This window comes from Citrus sinensis, chromosome 3 (genome assembly GCF_022201045.2).
Source record: "Citrus sinensis cultivar Valencia sweet orange chromosome 3, DVS_A1.0, whole genome shotgun sequence".
Lineage (NCBI taxonomy): Eukaryota > Viridiplantae > Streptophyta > Magnoliopsida > Sapindales > Rutaceae > Citrus > Citrus sinensis.
The window spans coordinates 18483418-18507855 of record NC_068558.1 but is presented as its reverse complement, the minus strand read 5'-3'; the positions used below and the strand labels follow the sequence as shown (position 1 = coordinate 18507855).

At 33.8% G+C, this 24438-nt stretch overlaps 2 protein-coding genes across 5 annotated transcripts; both read right to left on the bottom strand.

The window, feature by feature from the left end:
- Positions 1 to 383: 383 nt before the first annotated feature.
- On the bottom strand, positions 384 to 9023 carry LOC102609452 (protease Do-like 1, chloroplastic). 4 transcript variants are annotated; one of them, XM_052437720.1, is made up of 10 exons: positions 8754 to 9023; positions 7394 to 7513; positions 6736 to 6829; positions 6563 to 6644; positions 4943 to 5344; positions 4126 to 4239; positions 3288 to 3459; positions 3159 to 3196; positions 2851 to 3031; positions 384 to 434 (listed from the first exon to the last, which is right to left on the bottom strand). In XM_052437720.1, the coding sequence occupies exons 2-10, from the start codon at positions 7445 to 7447 to the stop codon at positions 399 to 401; spliced, it is 1173 nt and encodes a 390-aa protein (XP_052293680.1). In that variant the 5' UTR covers positions 7448 to 7513; positions 8754 to 9023; the 3' UTR covers positions 384 to 398. The 4 variants fall into 4 exon arrangements, with proteins under 4 accessions (XP_052293680.1, XP_052293679.1, XP_052293681.1 ...); XM_052437719.1 differs by lacking the exon at positions 384 to 434 and adding an exon at positions 2337 to 2710; XM_052437721.1 differs by lacking the exon at positions 384 to 434 and adding an exon at positions 2337 to 2552.
- An 11400-nt stretch (positions 9024 to 20423) lies between these two features.
- LOC127900629 (protease Do-like 1, chloroplastic) lies at positions 20424 to 23824 on the bottom strand. The gene is made up of 5 exons (XM_052435800.1): positions 23469 to 23824; positions 21736 to 21849; positions 20899 to 21070; positions 20754 to 20791; positions 20424 to 20628 (listed from the first exon to the last, which is right to left on the bottom strand). Exons 1-5 carry the CDS (start codon positions 23822 to 23824, stop codon positions 20424 to 20426), a joined length of 885 nt encoding a protein of 294 aa, XP_052291760.1.
- Positions 23825 to 24438: the final 614 nt, after the last annotated feature.

The window sequence follows — 24438 nt, the reverse complement described above, 5'->3', positions numbered from 1 at the left end:
GCAATCACTAATAACATAAATGGTTCTTTATAAGCCATCATAGCGATAACCTTTTGTGTCTTGATTATTGAGATGCCAAGACAGGTCCCGAGTTTCAACTATTCCAATAAATAATGAAAAAAATGCAGCTCTACGTGCAGTAAAATGCTTGGGATTGTCGACAAGGGAAGGTGATGTTCTCTCTTTGTCGTTAATAAATAATGCAAAGTCTGATTCAAATGCCAAACATATGAAAATATTATTATTATTATTATTATTACTATTACCGCTCTTTATATGAATTTATGTCACAGTATAAACTAATCCTTTTTTATGAATACTGTTGCGCATACTTTTTGCAGAATCAGAGAGTATGTGGAAGAGTTTGACAATTGCAGAATAATGGTTTGGAATCTCACTTAAAACTTCACTAGGCGGTCAACAATGCCACGTACCTACAAACATAAGAAATAAAAAATAAAGATCATTAAATTTTTCTGGGCATAAAAAAAAAAAAAATGAAAACTATTGTCAAATTAAAATTAGCCGTGTCAGGTGGTATAGCAAATCCAATACCACTGAATGCACCCGAGGTAATCCGATCAGGCTTCGTAAGCTATCCAGAAGTGGCCCTCCACTGTTTCCGAGATTAACGGAAGCATCGATCTGTATAACACCTTGAATTAAACGGCCAATGCCTGCAGGGATTTCCCTATCAAGTGCACCACAGTAAAGATAAAGAATGCATTAGGCAAATGACATTGTTTTTATAACGAAATATCAAATTTAGCAATATTATAAGAATGTCACACATACTTGAGGTAAGAAAATATAGTAGCGTTTACTTCTCAAATTAGATTGAAAATTATGACGAGTGAGAATCTTAGAATTAAAAATGTAGATTTAAAATGAGTTTTTTACTTACACTGGAAAGAGAGTGTGGAATAAGAATCTAATCTCATTTATGTGTTTATATAATCTCGAATTAGAAGTAAATTATTTTAAATTATAATTTTAGCTTTATTTAAAGAATTGTAACTTTTAATTACAAAGTGAAAAAAAAAACATATTTGAAAAATAAACTACTTATTTTATTGTTAATTTTAATTATATAAATTAATAATTATTAATTATCCTTCATGTGTAAAATGGCCTCAAGTTAGAAGCAAAATTAAAGACGTCAAACTACTAACTCTCTCGATTTGCCTCATATTATTCATTTTCAATGTGTACTGCTATTACAAAACATTTAACCACACAGAATATCAAATAGAATGAGTTGAGTTGAATCCTCAAATGAAAAACAATCAAAATGGGAAGCTTGGGGTTATCAAATAGGGATAGAAAGAGCAAGGGGCAATGTCCCTTCCAACTTTGCTCAGCAGCAAACAAACGAAGGATTGAACAAACATCTCCATAGTCAATAGGCTCCAGAGACTTAAAATTTCAAATCATTCATGTAAATTATGAATCAGAGTATTAGACTTGGATGACAAAATGTCAAAAAATATGACGAGAGGCAAAAGGAAAAGAAATGTAGCTCAATTTTTTTGGCGGTAGCAACAGCAATTTAAATTTGAATTAATAATAACAGCTGTCAAGGCTGTCGATCAAAACAACCTAAGGTTTGTTTTCCTGGAAAACATGGATCATTTCAAGTTCATCCATCTGAAGCTTACACGGCTGACTAACAATGAAATCAGTAATGGAATCAACGCCTGAGAAGGGAAGAAAGAAGGATTCTAGAGAGGAGGATGAGGATTCCTTCGTGGAGACCTTCAAAACATTTACAAGTTTCTGAAGCTGCTTGACTTCGTGCTGCAGATCCTTGTCAGTTCCAGAAACAACTACGGTGAAGGGGTCTTGTCTTTGTTCAGACCAAGAACAGCAAGAGACTCAATGTTATATTTCATCCTTGTAAAGACCTGGAACTCAAATCAGAGCGTGGCACACAATTTCTGTTTGTTGGGGATGAAAATGGAATAAATTTGTAATAGTAGTAGCAGAGAACCAAGGAAATAATATTAAAATTAGCATACAAAAGAAAACTTGATAGTTGTTAATCAGTAAAACAACTTGCTAGCATGGAATCAGTAAGACAGTTCCAACACTTACTTGCACATCAATAAATAAAGAGTTCCCAATAAATTTGCACAATCCATACAAGGAAAGGCCAATTAGCATAATTTCTCAGCAGAACCTTTCATCAGTACAAACTCACAAATCCGAGGCAGAATATAATATGATGACCAATTAAGCAAAACAAGGATCATCAGGAATTGCTTAACAACCAAAATGAAGAATGGCACATGTAGTGAAAAACACGTAACAAACACACAAGCTTCATACAGTGAAAAGATCAAAAGAGTCAATTACATAAATGATTTAAGGCACTGCCCTTCATTAAAATAAACAAAAGTATTAATTCAACCCAAAACAAAAAACAGTCATCAAATCAACAAAGAACAGTTTCAAGAACATACCTATGGCATTTTTGAAAGTGCTTGTTAGAAAGCACTATTCTGAATTGCAACTCTCACTTAAATTTTTTAGCAGCACTTCAACTCCAAGTGCTAATCTTACAGGAAAATGTTTTACACAAAAGATCCAAATTATTAATTCAACCATACAAATAAATTTGGTTTTAAACATTTTAAGGCACTTCAAATCACATAAACTCTCAATTGCAATAACGTGAAAACTTCACTAGCTGGTCAACAATGCCACGTACCTACATACATAAGAAATGAAAAACAATAAAGATCATTAAATTTTTCTAGGCATCCCCCCCCCCCCCCCCCCAAAAAAAAAAAAAAGACATAAGCTTGCATAAGTCTGTAAAATGAAAACCAATGTCAAACTAAAACTTGCCGTGTCAATTGGTAAGGCAAATCCAATACCACTGAATGCACCAGAGGTAATAAATGTATTTACTCCAATCAGGCTTCCTGAACTATCCAGAAGCGGCCCTCCACTGTTACCAAGATTAACGGAAGCATCAATCTGTATAACACCTTGAATTAAACGGCCAGGGATTTCCCTATCAAGTGCACTACAGTAAAGATAAAGAATACATTAGGCAAATGACATTGTTTTTATAACGAAATATCAAATTTAGCAATGTTATAAGAATGTCAAACATACTTGAGGTATGAAAATATATATTGTCTTAAAGTTACCTGATCACGCCAGTTGTACAGGTAAATGACCATCCAAGCTGCAAACATAAATATGAATTAAGGAAAGAGATTTCAACTAAAAAAACAAAAAAATTGTGATCAACATGCCATGACCACCATCATACTTACAGGGTGGCCAATTGCATAGATTTTTTGACCAACACGCAAGTCAGCAGAGACACCAACATGTATAGGTCTTAATTCGTGATTTGGAGCATCAATGTGCAACACTGCCAAATCATTGACTTGGTCATGACCAACAACTTGTGCATAGAAAGTTGATTGGTCAGAAAAACTGACCCTGTAAATCAAACATTCCAGAATCTACAGTCAAAACACAACTTAAGCACAAAAATTTATGTTGGATGAAATAAACACCTAAGCAGTGCATGTCCAATGCTATATATGGACACAGTCAACAAAATATAAAAATATACACAATCACACCCTTGAATTTGTTCGTGTTTAGTTAGGTTGATGGCCAAAAACAAACTATGCAAAGCAATTGTTTTAGCCGACATCTTCTTTCGTCTTCATTCAAATAAATATGCTGCTTTCCAACCTAATAAATGAAGCATTAGCTAAGGTAAATGCTGAGTATAAATGTTTACATAGATAAGACTATTTTAACTTTTAAAATCGTGACACAAAACTTATAGGCATTGATCTCATCAAATCTAAAACAGGTGGATGAGTTGGCAACACTTAATGCTACTTCTTGACTTTGAATTTCTACCTTTAGATTTGATGGATCAAAGACTATAAATTTGTGTCAAATCCAATGGCTCATAGTTTTAAAATAAATAAAAAAACAACGGTGAATCCAACGGCCCCAATTGGGATCTCGCACTTCAACTGAAGTGGATAATCCCTCCCTTAATGTGCAGGATCCCAATTGGGGCCTTCTTTTGTGTGTGCGTGTGTGTGTAATAATAATAATAATACAAAATGAAAGAAAGAAACATACTTGACTGTAGAAGCGCCACAAATCACATGATAGTTAGTGACAATGTGACCATCTTGATCCCATAAAAAACCCGCCCCGCTTCCCCGAAGGAACTCTGTCTCACTTTGATCCTCACTACAAATATCACCAACAAACAAATTCAACAACACAAATTAAAATTAGTAAAACAATTGTAGTGTTCATTATATGTGTGTGTGTGCAGCGTAACCACACCAAGCAGCCATCTAAACCCTCATCACATTGTTACTTAAACATGTAATAATTAAATTATCTAAATGACTATTATGCTAACATATTAGTATAAGCACAAAAATCCTCCTGATGTCACGGTGATATCACATCCCCCTCATCCTTCATGTGTAAGATGGACTCAAGTTAGAAGCAAAATTAAAGACACCAGTCTAATAACTTAGCTCTCGATTTGCCTCATATTATTCATTTTAAATGTGTAGAGCACTTACTAAGGTATTAAACCACACTGAATATCAGATAAAGTGAGCTGAGTTGAATCTTCAAATGAAAACAATAAAAATGGGAAGTTTTGGGTTATCAAATAGGGACAGAAAGAGCAAAGGGTAATGTCCTTTCCAACTTTGCTCAGCAGCAAATAAACAAAGGATTGAACAAACATCTCCTTAATCAACAGCCTTCAAAGACTCAATATTTCAAATCATTCAAGTAAATTATCAATTAGATCCCAGATGACAAACTATATGAAGTATGTTTGGGATGTCAAAAAATAACACAAAAAGAAAGGCAAAAGAAACAGATATGCAGCTCATTTTTTCGCAGCAACTTAGATTTAAATTAATAATACCGGATACCAAGGTTGCCGATCCAAACAACTGAAGATATGTTTTCTTCAAAAATACGGATCGTTTCAAGTTCATCCATCTGAAGCTTACACGGCTGACTACCGACGAAATCAGGAGTGGAATCAACGCCAGAGCAGGGAAGAAAGAAAGGTTCTAGAGAGGAGGATGATGATTGTTTCGTGGAGACCTTCAAGACATTTACAAGTTTCTGAAGCTGCTTGACAACTTGCTGGAGCTCCCTGTCAGTTCCGGAAACAACCATGGTGAAGAGAGCCCTGTCCTTGTTCAGACCAATAACACCAAGAGACTCAATGTTACAGTTCCTCCTTGCAAAGACCCCGTCAATCCGGCTCAGGATTCCACTTTCATCCACAACAAACACGGAAATAGTGTGCCGTTGCACTCTGAATTTGTAATAGTAGCAGTAGAGAACCAAGAAAATAATATTAAAGTTAGTATATAAAAGAAAACTCGATAGTTATTAATTAGTAGAACTTACTAGCATGGAATCAGCAAGGCAGTTCCAATACTTATTCTTACATCAACAAATAAAAGTTTGCAATAAATTTGCATAATTTATACAAGGAAAGGCCAATTAGCATAATTTCTCAGCACAACCTTTTATCAATACAAGCTTACAAATCAGAGGCAGAATATATTATGATGACCAATTAAGTAAAACAAGGATCATCAAGAATTAGCTTTAAAGCCCAAATGAAGAACTGCACATGTAGTGAAAAACACATAATGAACACACAAGCTTCATACACTGAAAGCAGTCGCCCACATACGTGATTAAGGCACTGCCCTTTATTAAGATGAAAAATGTATCAACACACAACACAGAACAACAGTCATCAAGTCAACATAGAACAGATTTAAGACCACAACAGATTTAAGAAGACACCTATGGAGCATTGAAAAGTGCTTGTTAGAGAGCACTTCTCTAAATTGCAGCTATCAATTAAACATTTACTCTTACAGGAAAATGTTTTACAAAAAAGCACCAAATTATTATCTCAAATAGCTTTTTTCCATATTTCAACTAATATAAAGTACAAATAGATTTGCTTTTAACCACTTAAAGGCACTTCAAATCACATAAAAAGCACTCTTAACTGCAATAACAGTTATATAGACAAAGCCAGCAACCATTTTCAAAAAATTAAATTGACCCAATTGAGGAATCACACATGCGATCATCTATATCCACAACCAAGACATAACCTTTATATACTACAATGAAATTATCCAACATCTAATCATATCCGTGCAACCAATATGCAAACTCTACCCAAAAAATCACCTTGACCCGGTTAAACAATCACAATAATAAGTGCCAGGTTGAAAAACATGTATGATGTCAAAAACCCATTTCAATATGTTATTTTCAAAAAATAAATGTTCTCTTAAATACTTTTCTTTCCTATTAATATTAATATTACTGGATGTGTGCTTTCATAGAACACAACTCTTCTGGACCCAAATAAGAATCTGATACATCCTATAAATACCTACATGATACCATTCACAAGAACCTCTTCAGATGAAAATTTAGAGGAAAAGGTAAAGAGAGAAATTTCGAAAATATGCAACAAAAAAGAACAAGTCTGATTATTCACCTTTCACTGTTTACTGCAATCCCACAGGCCATGACATCACTGTGTCTGGCTGTAAATTTAGAAGCTGAGTGCATCACAATGCCTGAAAAAGAGACGAGCCAATTATAATTAACCTATGATTCGAGAAGAATAGCTATTGGTCAAAACTCAAGTCATATCAACAAATCTGATACCTGCTCCAAATTCCAGAGGTCGTAATACTACAGGAGACATAATGCTATTATCCACTCGCGGGAGAGCACCACATGCATGAGCTACTCCAATTTTCTACAAGTTAAAAAAAAAAAAAACTATTCCACAGCTAGTATTTTTCCACAACCAAAACAAGTAAAAAGCAAAAGATAGTTAACAATAAGAAGGGAAGATGTGCATGATGCCCCTTTGATTTTAGCAGATTTTATCATTCAACAAACCAAAACTATACAGTACACGTAGACAGCATAATCATGAAAACAAACAGCACATCCATGATCTACAAGTTCCTTCAGTTGGTTAAAACCATTCATCCATTAACCTTTTCATTTCAAAATGTGCCAAAGTAATAACATACCTTCAAATGTCAAAATATATTTTTCCAAAATTTTGCCCTTTTAATAATATTCTTTTAGCAGGTTCTACATAATCAAATAATTTTACAAATTAGTACATTTACACAAAGGAATGCAATATCCATTAATTTATGCACAGTCAATATCCGCTTTTTAGGCCCAAAACCTGTTGGAAAACTCCCAGGTGTTGAACTCTACAATTGCAACACACAATCCTTGTTAATGGATGCTTTGAATAAACTAAATAATACATGAAAAAATAAATTAAAAATAAAAGACTTACAAGGTTGGCATGTGAAGAGGAGAAAAAGGGCTGGAGAGAAAGAGAACACGCCATGATCCTTTTTTTTTATATTTTGATATTGGTGCCCAATGTCAGTTTTGCAGCAAACACTTGTCCATCCTATTATCATGCACACAGATACATGTAACTTTATCTCTAATTTCTATTGGTTAGAAAATTCTTTATATAGAAAAGATCGTTCTGTTTCTAGGTAGCTCATAAAACAGCACTTCCTTAAACCTAATCAAAGAGTTCTTCCAATTGTTAATATCATTCAACCTCCAATAGTTTGATTAAGTTTTTTTTTTTTTTTTTTGAATTTTACAAGTTTTCAAGAAGAGGTTGATTGTAAGAGGGCCCACACAAACTCAACTCGATTGAATTTCAGAGTCTTTTCAGAGCCTAGCTGCTGTCTCCATCAGTAAAGCCTAGCCCCAACACACCTGCATTACATGCCTGGCTTTCTCAAATAGGCAAATTCGGGCTTGGGCTAAGGCGTGGTAAGGGGTTGATGGGTCGAATTCGTGTCAAATCTTAATTGAATTGGGTCAAAATTTGGAGGATTCGGATTCACCACGTTCATTAAACGAATTCGGATTCACCACGTTCATTAAACGAATCTTGATTCGAATTCAACTCATTTATTAAACGAATCTAAACATTAAGATTCAGATTTGATAATCCTAATCCTTTAATAAATGAATAAACAATTCAGTTCATTTAATGGAATTAATAAACGAAACGAATAGAATTTGGATTCGTTAAATGTCTTCATCTACAATCATATATTGAAAATAATTAATATACGACAAAAATCACTTAAAATTAAATACAACAAAATTTAAAATTTACAAAAATTTTCATATTAACAATAATTTTTGTTTTAAAATTTTAAAATTATAAAGGTATATTAGTAACTTATTAATGCAAAACTTAATCTCTTAATCAAATTCAACTCGTATTCGATTAGTTTATGACTCACCAGTTTAATAAATGAATCATAAAAGAATAAATGCCTCAATGAGCCGAAATTCCTTTTTGATTCGTTTGTTAACTGGGCTGATTTGATTTCGATCAGTTTACTAAACCAATCAGTTTTTCCAAAACCAAATTCATATAATGCGAATCGAGCCGAATAAATGAGCAGACTCAATCCGAACCCGATCAGTTAAACTCGTTATGGCCAGTTAGGTTAAGGATGGTTATTCCAGTTGTATTCATGTAATTTGGGCAAGATATGATATATCAAGCACTACTTCTGAAAAAATAATATACCGTAGGATAATAATGAGTTCAGTTTTTTAAAATAATGCTTTCAGTTTATATTCATGAAATTAAATTAAAAACATTAAATACGAACCTCGACCAACAAAATGGCGGCGACAGTGGTACGCGAGAGCAACTGAGAATCTTGCCCGGGTCCAATGAGAAAGGCGAGCAACGGCTTCAAATTGCCTGCTGCCGCGGGGTCAGATAACGGTTGCTGTTCTCGACGGCGATCTAGGGAGGCTCCAATATATTGAGGTGCCTGGCTCTAGGGTTTGGGTTTTTCGTCAAAGGTGAGAGTTTGCGCGGTGGTTAGGGCTTCAGGGTTTGCGATTTTGCAAAAGCAGTAATTTTGACTTTGCCGTTTAGGTGTGGCTATATAGAGTCCGGCTGTCTTTGACTGCCAGGTAGCAACCGGTTTCTTAACCGGTTGCCTTATTTTTAATATTAAAATATAAATTAACATAATATACTAATTAAAAAGTGAAAAAATATTAATAGTAAAAAAAAAGATAAATAATTAGAAAATGTAAGAAAAACATAATGTTATCCAAATGAAGAGAAAAAAATTAAAAGTTTATATAATAAAAGACAAATTTATTTTTATACTTTTATATGTTATATCTCATACTTAACATCAAAATTTTTATGTATATTGTTATTTGTTTGAAGTTTATTATTGTAAATGTCTTGAATAAAGTCAAAAAAATGAGGATATTCATGCTTGTTTCATGTTTAACATCCATATTGTATGTTTGACCTCAGTTATTGCATGCTCCACGTGATCTGTCGCATGTTGACATTGTATTCATATTTGACTTCACTTCTTTCATGTTTAACTTCATGTGTTGCATATTTCACTTTAGTTGTTATATATTTGACACAACTATTTTGCATGTAAATTTCATGTTTCATTTTTGACACCAAATGTTGCATATTTAAGTTCAAATGTTGCAGATTTTGAATAAAGTAAAAAAAATAAGGATTTTCATGTTCGTTTCATATTTGACATCTATGTTGCAAATTTGACCTCAAGTGTTGTGTTTGAGGCTTTCTTATTCTTGTTCTTTTTTTTTTTACCCTTATACTTTATTGAAATTAGATTTGTCAAGAGCGTGCTAATTTCTACCCTTTTGTTCTTGACAAACCTCTTTTTAGTTTCTGCAAAGAACTCATTAGTCGTAGTTAACTTTTCAAACATAGAGTCCCTGAATGATTTCAGAATGGACTTCTTCATGATCATCATACACATGCGATTTGATTACTCCCAACTTTTCATGTCCCTCTTGTCATCAACGGTACTCTTATCCGTAAGAGGCAGGGGAGTATTAACCCTTAATGCAAAGTCGAGATCTATGATAGTGAAAAATATTAAGAGGTTCTCTTGCCATTACTTGAAGTTAGAGCCATTTAGCATAACAATAAGATTGATGTTAGCAATAATATTAGTAGCAGACATAACTGAATAGATAATAATAAACAAAAAAAAAAGCTCATATAAGTCCAGAAACAAAAATAAATTCAAATAATGGTAAACCCTATCTTAAGATACCGGACACTCCATTAGTATTTCATCTTTGGACAAAATATTAACTTATAAGTAATATCTTAGTGTAGTAATCAAATATCGATAATAAGAACATCTCAAATAATGAATCTTCCTTTGGACTGATTTATTGTTCACATGTGAAACTAAATAATCTTCACGTGTTTGTTACCACAGGTGCACATGCAATCCTATTAAATATGGACCTTCCTTTGAGCCAATCTATATTCACAGAAAATATATATAAAGAGCCGTTTATATTTCAAAATAAATTAATTTCCACAAGAGAAGTAACTTTGATGACACGTTATTTCAATTAATTTATCTTAAAACATATATAAACATATCAATATTTGAATTTAAAATTGCATAAAAAATTACCAAAATTTAAAAAAAGTTTGGGTCAAAATTCGGTCAACGGTCAAAGTTAGTGGTCAAAATTTCAACGGTTCAAGACTGCAACAGTTCAGGTTGACCCGAATCAGATTCTGAACCAACCCTTTTTCTTAATTGGGTTTATCAGGTTGACCCAACCCGGATCCTTAACCCATTTTCCCCAAAAAATCCTTTTTTTCATTTTTCCTTTTTTTTTTTTATTAATGAAGGGCTCACGAAGAGCTAATGCAACACTAAACGAGAGTGTGTAATGCCATAAGCATCATTACAAAGTAAACCAACAATATCAGGGGGAGGAGAAGGAAGAACATGTAAGCCTAAGGGTTTAGTTAGGATATAGGAAGCAAGGAAATTTGCAGCACTATTTGCTTCTCGGTACACATGCTCCATGTGGACGATCCAATCACGTGCTAATAATTCCTGAATAGTTTTGACAAGAATTGCATTTTCGTTGGCTGAAGGATGAGCCCTTTCCAAAAGATGCACTACGTTCTTATTATCCACTCCCACTTGAAGATGTCTAAAGCCATAATCACAAGCCACTTTCAAGCCATGAAAAAGGCCCCAAAGCTTAGCCGAAAGAACTGAACACATTCCAAGGTTAACTGTGAATCCCATGAGCCAATTTCCATTGGAATCCCGTATCAATCCACCAGCCCCAGCATATCCAGACCTCTTCATGGCACCATCTGTATTTAGACCGACACACGACCAAATAGGAGCTTTCCAATGGATCATTGTCTCCACTCTCGGTTGTTTCCCATGCAAAGTTTGGTGAATGCAATGTAAAATCTCCTGCGTTCGAGCTTTTATGTCTGTGGCTATGAGACCACTCTCCTACGAGCCATGATTAAAGAGAAAATTATTCCTCCAAAACCATAATCTCCACACTGCTACTCCAAAACAAACTCTCCAATACTCCTGACTTGTGTCATTTTTCTTTCTCATCAGATTCATCTGCAGCCAATCAGTAAGAGGGCAAAGAAAAAAGTTATGGGAGTGATGGTTAGGCAAGAGATGAGACCATACTCTCCTAGCCGTAATACAGTCACGGAGTGTATGAAGAATATCCTCAACCGGCCCTCCACATTTATCACATTGAGTAGAAACAACCAAATGTCTCCTATTAAGTTCCTTCCTTGTTTTCAACCGACCATGCAAGAGGAGCCAAAGAAAAACACGGATGCTATGGGGGCCCTTCCAACTCCACGCCAAACACCAAAAGTTATGATCTCCATTGCCAATAGGATCATCCAAAAGCTCATAAGCAGATTTTACAGAGAAAGTTCCATTAGAGGAAGCTCCCCAAAAGAAACTGTCAGCTCCGTGAGAAGCTGTAGGAGGATGAACTGAAGCAATCTTTAAGAGGATATTATTAGGCAACAAGTGACTAAACAAAGACCAATTCCAGTTTCCAGTTTCATCAACAAAATCTGCTACCCGCTTGCTAAGTAAAGTATTCGGAATTGGTTGTGTGACAAATTCAGCCAAAGGGCTCGAAGTTGTCACCCAACAATCCCACCAAAATCGAACCCTCTCCCCATCACCAATATTCCACCGCATTCCCACTCGAGTTTGCTCCCAGATGCTTCCCATTGCTTTCCACAAATGAGACCCATATCGAGTAGGCAGGCTTGTAGGACCTCATCCAAATGAACCCCATACTTAGTTAACAAAATACTTGATTACTAAGCTTCGTTGGTTCACTAATTAAACGCCAAGTGTTCTTCATAAGGAGGGCATGATTCATAATATCCAACTTCTTAAAACTGAGACCCCCTTTGCATTTTGGAGTGCAAATCATATCCCAATTAACCAAGCTCATTTTTTGATGTTCAGCCGAACTACTCCAAATAAAACGCCGACATAACTGATCAATTTTCATTTTTATGCTTCGTGGCAGGTTTGTAGTTTGCATTGCATACACAGGAATAGCTTGTAAAACTGATTGCGCCAATGTGATGTGACCTGCTAAGGTCAGGTGAGAAGCATTCCATCCAGAAAGGCGTTGATCAACCTTATCAATAATATTTTTCCTTCTTCTTTAAGTAGCTTATTTGGGCCACGACTTGCTTGGTGGCACGACCATCTTGGCCAGAAAACAGCCATCGGTCTCCATTTTTTTTTTAATGTTCTAGGCTGCCGCTTTACTGCTGCAGCTCTATGTCGCTATCGTCGGCGTTGCATCGTTGCCAGTGGTGGCAGTAGCTGTTGCGAGCACTTAATTCTTGAATTCAATCTTTTAAAGAACAAATTTCTAAACCTTTTCTTTTTTAGTTAACCCAAGTTTCCAAAATAAATCCTCTCAAATTCTGAACTTATTTTTCTTAATACCATAAATCAACCTCAAATTTGATGAAGGAATTATTAGATCCAATAACATCAAAAATTACTAAATCCTCAATTTGTTCTCAAACTCAATAATTTTAATAATTCCAGCATTATCAAATTCAAGAACACCAAAGATTTTATCATTAATTGAAAATAAATTCGATTCTCAATTATTAAACATGAAGAGACTTTGATACCACTTGTTAGAACAAGAAATTCTTTTGGTGAAAACCATCACCGATAATTTAGTAACAATTATATTGTATTACCAAAAATCAATAACAAAATATGCAGAAACGTACCTGAATCCATAGTTCTTAATTGCCCTCTAGAGTCGTGAGATTGGCCTTGCGAATCTACATGTTCTCCTATAGAATCCTTTAAGGTTTTCTGTGCTCTCTCTCTGATGATGGGATGTAAAAAGGAATAGAATGATACATGTGACTTGGGAATCATGACCACTTATATAAACAACTTTTCTTGTTGTCTTTAAGTATTTCTTTCTGCCCATTATATCAATAGAAATTATTTTTTAAGTCTCTACATATTAAAGGCTCACACCCTAGTAGATACACTAAAGTCTATATTACAAAAAAGCTAAATAAAGTACTTTTAATTAGGCTTAACCTTATATGACAGTCCGCAACACATAATTATTTACGTATAAGCTTACTGTTGGATTAAGGATCTAATAATGCTGGATTAAAGAATCCTAACATTATGTTCATCACTACTACATTAAAAAGTTGCACAAAATATTATCATCTTCAGTAACTCAGAAAAAGCGAAAAAAAGAAAAGGCAATCCTTAACACTTGCCTTGCCTGTTAACAAACTAACATCACTTAGTTTATCATATCTCCAAACCTAGTTCATAATAATGATTGAAAAACTACGACTATATTATAAATTCTTTTGCAAAAACATCAATGACAAACACTATATAATATGGATGGATTGATTACAGACATGTGTTGACAAAGTCTGTAGACAAAGTTAGAAATAACTTACTGCTATGGTGCTTTGAGCTGCAGTCAAAGCTGATATTTTCAAACAGGCTTTTCAGAATCTTTTGTTTCATCTTTATCAAATAAATCCTCAAACATGGAAGAATGGAATTGCAAACTTGTGCAAGTAGAATTTGAGAGGATTATACAGATTCGAATAAAGTATAAGGCTAAATTCGATAAAGAGATATTACCAAACTAACTTCTTTTACCTTCGGAATATTGAACCCGCTTTTTTCTCTTTTATATACTGATGTAGTCAATTGGATAGTGCAGGCCACTTTGTGGTAGCAATATTGATTCAAACTTCGAACTAGTCCAACATTTCTCTTCAGGAAACAGTTGCATCATTATGGCATATTTTGACAAATATCTATCTTTTGTCAGCAATGGATCAACAAAGTCCTCGACCTGATCTCTCCCTAGATTTAAGATGCATGTCGTTGTATGAGTGCAAGGAATCTTGCTAACCTGCCACCCACCAGGCGCAAAGTTTACTTCTCAATATCAGCGCTAACCGAGCTAGTTCCATTTTTTAAAACATTCAGTAGTTGTCCCTCACTTGTTTCCACAATCATACCTCTCGCTACCTCGATTGCCTTGTTATCCTTTTCACTAATAGCTGGTAGACTCTTGCCTTTCCATGACAACTATGCTAAATACCTCTGCTCAAACAAATGCCTTGTCTTCAAGGCGATCGCTTCCATTCTTCTCGTGATGCTTTGTGCAAAGCAGTTATGCATCCACAATTGAAACCTTTTTTCCCATTTTGTTTGTAGCATGTGTACATTTTGCCCAAGAAGCCATGTAGTGCAAAACCCATCTTTTGCATTTCGTTACAATCAGCCATTCATCGCACCTTTTATCTATTACCTTTATATGTTCCAACTGTTGCACTAGTGCTACAACAAGCCTCCCAGAATATCTCGAAACAACACTTCGTTTTTCTCCATTAAATTGTCCTTGTTTTTGGCTTCCATGAACATACTTTGCATTTTTTTTTCCAGAAATAGATTTTTTAACGCACAACCTATTTTCTTCCTTACCTACATTTAAAAAAAAAACAGTAAACAAAATTTTTCGATCAACCAATTTCAGTTTTCACCTGTACCAATTAACTTTTCTAATATTGTATTGAACCTATCTTTTTACACTCTAGCTTACCTCTTTCTGATGCAAAGCACTACTATCGTTTGCTTTTATCTTTTGTACTTTTTCTCCACTGCATTCATGGAAAAACATGCTGTCAAATACCATAAAAATAAGGACATATACTTGTTGTACCTCTACTTTACCATCTAATTTATTTTTTGGTAGGCCTATTTACTTTGTAATTTATACTTTCAACAATATTCTTAAGAAAAATTATATCACTAAAATAAACAAAATTCAAATGTCTAAAAATGGCATTAGTAAATTTCAAGAAAATACTAACACAAATGTAATTAGATCAAACCAAGAAAAGAAAAAGATCTTACCACAAATATTGTCAGTTGTAACTTGATAATATGCATGCAAATCATTAATTAAACTAACATGACTTAGGAATGATGCATATTTTATTGCTGTAACAGAATATTATTACTTAATGGAATCAGCTTAATGAAAAAATTTAGGAAGTTTGAATGAGTATGCAGAATAAATTGAATAAAAGTGTGCAGTAAAAGAGTGTTCACAATAGATTTTTGATTGCATATAGCCCCGCCATTTGTTTTGCTAAATTTACTTCATGTTTTCCTTTTCAATTAGTTTCCAAGACATCACTAACATCATGATACATTTACTACCTTACAGTATATTAGCTTATACTAAATAAAAACAAAAATTTATAAAAAAATAAGGTGCTTAATAATACAATAAAACCCATAGTTGCTATTTGCTCTTATTCTCCATTTTCCATTTTTTACCCATCATCTTTGCATTTTTCACCTTCCACACATAGTCTTACGCTTTCAATCTGCTGGGCTCATCATTTCAGAGACCTCTGCATCACATATAACTGTTTCACTTTTCTTTCTCATTTCTTCCCAGCTTGATCCCAATACCTTTATTTACTAACCCACACTTCAATTTTCATTCTCATTTCTTCACAGCTTGATCCCACTACCCCTATTCACTAACCTAAATGTAAATAAAGGAACATCAAATTCAGCGATAGTCAAATACTCAAACCAAATAGAGTAGTTAAATATTTCTAAGGAAAGTTGACAACAATACATAAAACAAGGGGAAAAGGACATTCAACCCCCCAACGTTTAGGAAAAGGGACAAAAAACTCCTTAACGTTTCAAAAATGACTTATAACCCCCTTTTCGTTAATAAACACCGTTTGTTTTAACAGTAATTTTTTTTAATTTTTAATTACTATTATACCCTTATAATAAATATAAATTAATATATTGATTTGAGACATGTCACAATTAATATTTTTTTAAAACTAAAAATTGAGATACAATTACATTTTTACCCAAATTATTTGCTATAAATTATACCTTTCTAATGATCAAACCTTTCATATGTGATTATTACTAATAAAACGAAATTTGATTAAACCCTTTTTCTTTGAGGAATCAAAACCATATTATTATTGTTAGAAAGGTATAATTTATAGTAAATAATTTTGGCAAAAAAATAATTGTATCTCAATTTTAAGCTTTTAAAAAATTATTAATTGTGATTATCTCAAATTAATATATTAATTTTTTTATTATAAGGGTATAATAGTAATTAAAAATTAAAAATAAATTTACTATTAAAACAAACAGTGTTTGTTAACGGAAAAGGAGTTATAAGTCCTTTTTGAAACGTTGAGGGGTTTTTTGTCCATTTTCCTAAACGTTGGGGGGTTGAATGTCCTTTTCCCTAAAACAAGAGATGTTTAGATACAATATTACAATTATTGCCAAAAGAAAATCACATTACTTAATATTTCCATTAGTTATCATATAAAAAGATGAGAGATGGAGTTTAATCAAAACTATTTTCTTATCTACTTAGTTAAATTTTCCTAACAAGTAGCATTAAATTACTTAAGAGTTCATTCCAACTTTCAAGATTACCATGCAGATCAAAATGGTGTAGTCATGCCTTTTCCTATTATTGTAAAAATTATTTAACATAAAACATACAAGAGCTAAAACCTAATTGAAAAATTCATAAGTATTTATTTGGAATTTTAAATCAGAATTAGTCTTAGAAAAAAAATAAATCAGTATTATCCATCAACAATCAACGACATAGATTAAAGCTGAAATGGGCAACTAAAAAAAGGAAACAAGCTAATTAGAACATAGTTCAAGAAAAAATGCAGTAAGAGTGAGGACTATCGATAGCCATAAATCAACGAACCACAATAAATATTGACGGCGGCGTTTGACTAGCCATCCAAGCCACAGGAAGAAGAAAAAGCACTGACGGTGATGACTTGAAGATGAGATGCAACAGCCTTGTAGACGGATCGATTATGATTTGATTATTTTGTTTCAATTTGGCACTAGTCTCTTTTGTCCCCTTCACAATCCCTAGATCATTCCTCTTCAATTTTCCATTTTTTGCCTTTTCTTAGGAATTGCTTGTGATAAATATATAACATGTTGCTAATCGGTGCTTTTTTTTAAAATTATTTTATTTTAAGAAGGCATAACTTTCAAAGATTTAACTAGTTGAATAAGTACATGAAATGAGGTAGGCAAGTCTCCAACAAAACAACAAGTTCAACAACTTTTAAAACTAAGTTAGCTAAAAAGCATGAGCATTGCTGTTACAAGTTCTAGGAGTATGTTGAATTATAACTTGACTTAGTCTCCTAAGCCTTCCTCAAATTTTATAGATGGTCCAAGAGATTTCTAACTTGCTACTCTTCTTTCTTGTGATTAACTAGATTCACCACTTCTTGACAATTTGTTTCAGCTATCATTGGAACTTATGCTACATTTTCTGCAATTTCCAGACCCCCAGTTTGCTGCTTCAGCTTTTGCAGATGCTACATAGCTGCCATAGTATTTAGACTTTCTTCAAAGCAACAGTTACAAAGCTATTCCCAGCCCTACACAATTATCATTTAATCTTGATTTGATTGCCGCATCCACATTCACTTTAAACCAACCTTCAGGACGGGGTTTCTTGCTTGGTTGAGGTGAGGATACCTATCTTGCACTTGCTTGCATTTGATCGGCTTTGATTTTTCTATATGACTGCACTATTGTTTCAACTCTACCCGATGATACCTAAAAATCTTCTTTCTTTTTTCAAAAACAAAAATATTCCTGAAATACCAATTTGCCGATCACATTGCCCCAATTAACTCCATGTCTCTTATGTTCCTTCTTTCTATCAAAGCTTACAACACACTCAAACATGTCTTAATTAGCAAGGTGTTTAAAGTCTTCTCTAAATTTGGTAAGCTTCCATATCTTTTAGGATGCGTTGCGTTTTATCAGTGCACATGAAACTCATTCTTCCTTTTGCTGCCACATCTTTGACACCAGGGATTCTTTACAATTTTCTTCTTCCACAGGGTTTCAGCCATTGGTAACAAGTCCTGAGCTACTCCCCAAATAAAGATCTTTATCTTTTCTGGTATTTTAAGTTTCCATATATATTCCACTTTGTTAGGCCGGTCTTTGAGGCACTATGATAGTTTGGAGACTTAAGACAAGAGCTACCTGATATCCACTCTTAAGAGAGTACATGCCTTGTGTTTGTCATAATCCCACAAAAGTTGATCACGTTTTGGACATCTTGGAAGGGGAATCTGCATTATTCTTTCCATATCCTCAGGTATAAGTTCTAATAATTAGGTTTCCTTTCCATTTGTGCTCTTCATTGGTCGAACAAGCTACTGTAGCTTGCGTAGGCAAGCTTGGTTGAGATGGTATCTTAAAAGTCACAGGCCTGGGAATCCAGAAACTGTTGCAAATCTGTACATTCTCCCTATTTCCAATTTTCCACCTTAAGCTTCTCTGAATCACCTGTCTTCCCATAATATACTTCTTCATATGAAAGAGCGCTTATATCCCAACTTAGCATTCAGAAAAATAGAATGCTTATAATATCTTGCTTGCAAAACTCTGGCCATCTCTGAGTTCGGAGATTGGATAATCCTTCAACTCTGCTTTGCCACCAGAGCTTGGTTAAAGCTTGATAGGTCATTGAATCTCAATCCCCCTTTTCTTTTTGCTCTGCACAATCTTTCCCGTCTCGCCCTATATGTATGTCTTTGATCTATTTTCTAGCCCCACCGGAAACTTGCAATTATTATCTGAATGTCTTCACGTAAATCCAACGGTAGCTTGAAAACTCTCATGACATAAGATGAGATTGCCTGAGCCACAGCTCTGATCAGCACTTCCTTTCCCCCACTTGAAAACAGCTTGAAATTCCAGCTTGATATCTTTACTAAGGAGCTACTGACATGCTTATTCTGAGCATGAATTTAAAAGATTCTTGTCGAATAAAATACAAAGCATTTGATTTGATGATGTGAAGTTACCAGAATGCGCTTTTAACAGTATTGGTCAACAAAGTTTGAGGTCGGGGAAAGTATGTCTGAATAAACACAATAGGTCTAAATAAGTAAGCAATTGAAATTATTATATTTTGTTATATCATTAAAAGATTATACTTTTGTGGTTAATGTGCATTCTCAGCCATGAAATGGGACACTTTTGTTTTTTTTTTGGAACCACAGATGAATTATTCAATCACTAATAACGTAAATGGTTCTTTGTATGTCATCATAGCGATAACCTTTGTGTTTTGATTATTGAGATGCCAAGTTAGGTCTCGATTTGCAACTGCTCCAATAAATAATGCAAAAAATGCAACTACGTGCAGTAAAATGCTTGGGATTTTGTCGACAACGAAAGTTCGTGTTCTCTCTTTGTGGTTAATAATAAATAATGCAAGGTCTGATTCAAATGCCAAACATCTGAAAATACTACTATTATTATTATTACTATATGAATTTACTACTGTTTATTATTATTACTACTCTTTATAATCAAAAAGTATGTGGAAGAGTTTGACAATTGCAGAATAATGGTTGGGAATCTCACTTAAAACTTCACTAGCCAGTCAACAGTGCCGCGTACCCACAAACATAAGAAATAAAAAATAAAGATCATTAAATTTTTCTAGGCATAAAAAAAAAATTGAAAACCATTGTCAAATTAAAACTAGCCGTGTCAAATGGTATAGCAAATCCAATACCACGAATGTTTTACAAAAAAGCTCCAAATTATTATCTTAACTATACAAATAAATTCGCTTTTAAACATTTAAAGGCACTTCAAATCACATAAAAAGCACTCTCAACTGCAATAATGTGAAAACTTCACTAGCCGGTCAACAATGCTACGTACCTACGTTCATAAGAAATAAAAAAAATAAAATAAAGACCATTAAATTTTTCTAGGTATAACCCAAAAAAAAAAAGAAGAAAAAAAGACAGAAGTCTGCATAAGTCTGTAAAATGAAAACCGATGTCAAACTAAAACTGCCGTGTCAATTGGTGTAGCAAATCCAATACCGGTGAATGCACCAGAGGTAATAAATGTATTTACTCCGATCAGGCTTCCTGAACTATCTAGAAGTGGCCCTCCACTGTTACCAAGATTAATGGAAGCATCGATTTGTATAACACCTCGAATTAAACGGCCAGTACCTGCAGGGATTTCCCTTCCAAGTGCACTACAGTAAAGATAAAGAATGCATTAGGCAAATGACATTGTTTTTATAATGAAATATCAAATTTAGCAATATTACAAATGTCAAAAATACTTGAGGTAAGACAATATATATTTTCTATAAGTTACCTGATCACACCAGTTGTACAAGTAAATGGCAATCCAAGCTGCAAACATAAATATGAATTAAGGAAAGAGATTTCAACTAAAAAAAATTCAAAAAAAGGGGGAACAAAAACTTGTGATTACATGCCATGATCACGCTCATACTTACAGGGTGGCCAATTGCACATATTTTTTGACCAACATGCAAGTCAGCAGAGACACCGACATGTATAGGTCTTAATTCGTGATTTGGCGCATCAATATGCAACACCGCCAAATCTTTGTCTTGGTCATGGCCAACAACTTTTGCATAGAAAGTTGATTGGTCAGAAAAACTGACCCTGTAAATCAAACATTCCAGAATCTACAGTCAAAACACAACTTAAGCACAACAATTTATGTTGGATGAAATAAACACCTAAGTAGTGCATGTCCAATGCTATATATGGACACAGTCGACAAAATATAAAAATATACACAATCACACCCTTGAATTTGTTCGTGTTTAGTTCATGGTTGATGGCTCAAAAACAAACTATGCAAAGTAATAGTCTTAGCCGACATCTTCTTTTGTCTTCATTCAAATAAATATGCTGGTTTCCAACCTAATAAATGAAGCATTAGCTAAGGTAAATTCCAACTATAAATATTTACATAAGACTATTTTAACTTTTAAAATCGTGACACAAAATTTATAGGCATTGATCTCATCAAATCTAAAGGAGGTGGATGAGTTGGCAACACTTAATGCTACTTCTTGACTTTGAATTTCTACCTTTAGATTTGATGAAATCAAAGACTATAAATTTGTGTCAAATCCAATGGCTCATAGTTTACAATAAAAAAAACAATGGTGAATCTAACGGCCCCAATTGAGATCTCGCACTTCAACTAAAGTGCACAATCGCTCCCCTAAAAATGCGGGATCCCAATTGGGGCTGTTTTGTGTGCGTGTATGTGTGTATAATAAAATAAAAATAATACAAAATGAAAGAAAGAAACAAACTTGACTTTAGAAGCGTCACAAATCACATGATGATTAGTGACAATGTGACCGTCTTGATCCCATAAAAAACCCGCCCCGGATGCTTGAAGGAACTGTGTCTCACTTTGATCCTCACTACAAATATCACCAACAAACAAATTCAACAACAGAAATTAAAATTAGTAAAACAATTGTAGTGTTCATTAGAAATATATATATATTTGCAGCATAACCACACCAAGCAGCCACCTAAACCCTCATCACATTGTTACTAATACATGAAATAATTAAATTATTTAAATGACTACTATGGTAACATATTAGTATAAGCAAAACAATCTCCTGGCATCAAGGTGATATCGCACCACCCTCATCCTTCATGTGTAAGATGGCCTCAAGTTCAAAGCAAAATTAAAGTAGGGATGGCAAAAATCCCCACGGGGACGGGTATCGTCGGGGATTTTCTCATTCGGGAAGGGTATGAGGATAATTTCATACCCAATTTCTTATTCGGGGAAGGGGATGGAGAAATTTTTTTACTCAATTTCTTATTCGGGGAGGGGACGGGGATGAGGTAGAATCCCCATCCCCTACCCATTTCCCCATTTTAATTTTTAATTTAATTTTTATTTTTTAAAATTACTAGTAAATAAATAATAAAATTTGAATTATAAAATTATAAGTATTGGTAAAAATAAAAAATATCAAAATATTTATATTATTAAACTTTTAGGCCTAATTAACTAATTAAAGTCCTAAATTTTTATTTATAACATTAAAAAGACCGGACAAATTCTATTAGCCCAAAACTTTTGTTTTAATTTTAATATTCATTAAATATTTTAAACTTAAATCTATTTTTTATTTATTTTTAGATGTTATAATTGCCCACAACAAATCACAATTTTAATATCTAATCTAATATAATATTTGCTCTTGATTTGCTTCCACTTAACTATTGTGTTGTAAAGGGAATAGTCCACATTTATAAAGTACCCACGCCACCATTGAAAAGTTAATTTTGAATCTAAATTTGATTTTATTTGTAATAATTTTGTATTAGGCTATTAATCTGTTCATGATAGTTTGTATCCCTTGCATACTGCGTTACTTACTAATTTAATGTATGTGACTTTTGTAATAGATATTAATGTAAGATATATTTCGAACTTTACTTTTATTTGAATTTTTTATTTTAATATGATTAATTCAAAATCGAAAATAAAAAAAATGTATTAGTTATTCGGGGATTGGGGACCCTCGGGGATCCCCTGTTATTATTCGGGGAGAGGATAGGGATTCTCTTAAATAATTTTGACGGGAATGGGGAGGGGACGGGGACATACGCAAAATATCGGGAATGGGTATGGGGAGATTGGTCCCCTCCCCTCCCCTCCCCATTGCCATCCCTAAATTAAAGACAACAATCTACTAACTTAACTCTCAATTTGCGTCACATTATTCATTTTAAATGTGTAGAGCACCTACAAGATATTAAACCACACTGAATGTCCCTTCCAACTTTGCTCAGCAGCAAATAAACAAAGCATTTAACAAACATCTACTTAATCAACAGCCTCCAAAGACTTAATATTTCAAATCATTCAAGTAAATTATCAATTAGACCCCAGACGACAAACTATATAAAGTATGTTTGGGATGTCAGAAAATAACGCAACAGAAAAGGCAAAAGAAACAGATATGCAGCTCATTTTTTTGCAGGCAACAACAACTTAGATTTAAATTAATAATACCGGATACCAAGGTTGCCGATCAAAACAACTGAAGGTATGTTTTCTTTGAAAACACGGATCATTTCAAGTTCATCCATCTGATGCTTACACGGCTGAGTAACAACGGAATCAGTAGTGGAATCAACGCCAGAGAAGGGAAGAAAGAAAGGTTCTAGAGAGGAGGAGGAGGAGGATTGTTTCGTGGAGACGTTCAAAACATTTACAAGTTTCTGAAGCTGCTCGACAACTTGCTGCAGCTCCCTGTCAGTTCCGGAAACAACTATGGTGAAGAGGGCCCTGTCTTTGTCCAGACCAATCGCAGCAAGAGACTCAATGTTATATTTCCTCCTTGCAAAGACTCCGGCAATCTGGTTCATCATTCCAATTTCATTCCCAACAAGCACAGAAATTGTGTGCCGTTGCACTCTGAATTTGTAATAGTAGCAGTAGAGAACCAAGGAAATAATATTAAAATTAGTATATAAAAGAAAACTTGATAGTTATTAATTAGTAAAACAACTTACTAGCATGGAATCAGCAAGGCAGTTCCAATTCTTATTCTTACATTAATAAATAAAAGTTCGCAATAAATTTGCATAATTTATACAAGGAAAGGCCAATTAACATAATTTCTCAGCACAACCTTTTGTCAATACAAACTTACAAATCAGAGGCAGAATATATTACGATGACCAATTAAGCAAAACAAGGATCACCAAGAATTAGCTTAATAACCCAAATGAAGAACTGCACATGTAGTGAAAAACACATAATGAACACACAAGCTTCATTAACTGAAAACAGTCAATTACATACATGATTTAGGCACTGCCCTTTAATAACATGAAAAAAGTATCAACACAACACAGAAAAACGGTCATCAAGTCAACAAAGAACAGTTTTAAGAATACACCTATGGTGTTTTTGAAAGTGCTTGTTAGAGAGCACTTCTCTGAACTGCAACTATCACTCAAATCTTTTAGCAGCACTT

Bases quoted from the DNA above. Each gene is read 5' to 3' on its own strand.
- LOC102609452 (XM_052437719.1), bottom strand. From the start codon at position 7,447: ATGGCGTGTTCTCTTTCTCTCCAGCCCTTTTTCTCCTCTTCACATGCC. The intron at 6,830-7,393 runs GTAAGTCTTTTA...TTTAACTTGTAG, and splicing joins CCTCTTCACATGCCAACCTT to AAAATTGGAGTAGCTCATGC. The intron at 5,345-6,562 runs GTGAATAATCAG...TTACAAATTCAG, and splicing joins ATTGCAGTAAACAGTGAAAG to AGTGCAACGGCACACTATTT.
- LOC127900629 (XM_052435800.1), bottom strand. From the start codon at position 23,824: ATGAACCAGATTGCCGGAGTCTTTGCAAGGAGGAAATATAACATTGAG. The intron at 21,850-23,468 runs GTATTATTAATT...TGATATTTGTAG, and splicing joins ATCGGCAACCTTGGTATCCG to TGAGGATCAAAGTGAGACAC. The intron at 21,071-21,735 runs GTTTGTTTCTTT...TTTGATTTACAG, and splicing joins TGTGACGCTTCTAAAGTCAA to GGTCAGTTTTTCTGACCAAT.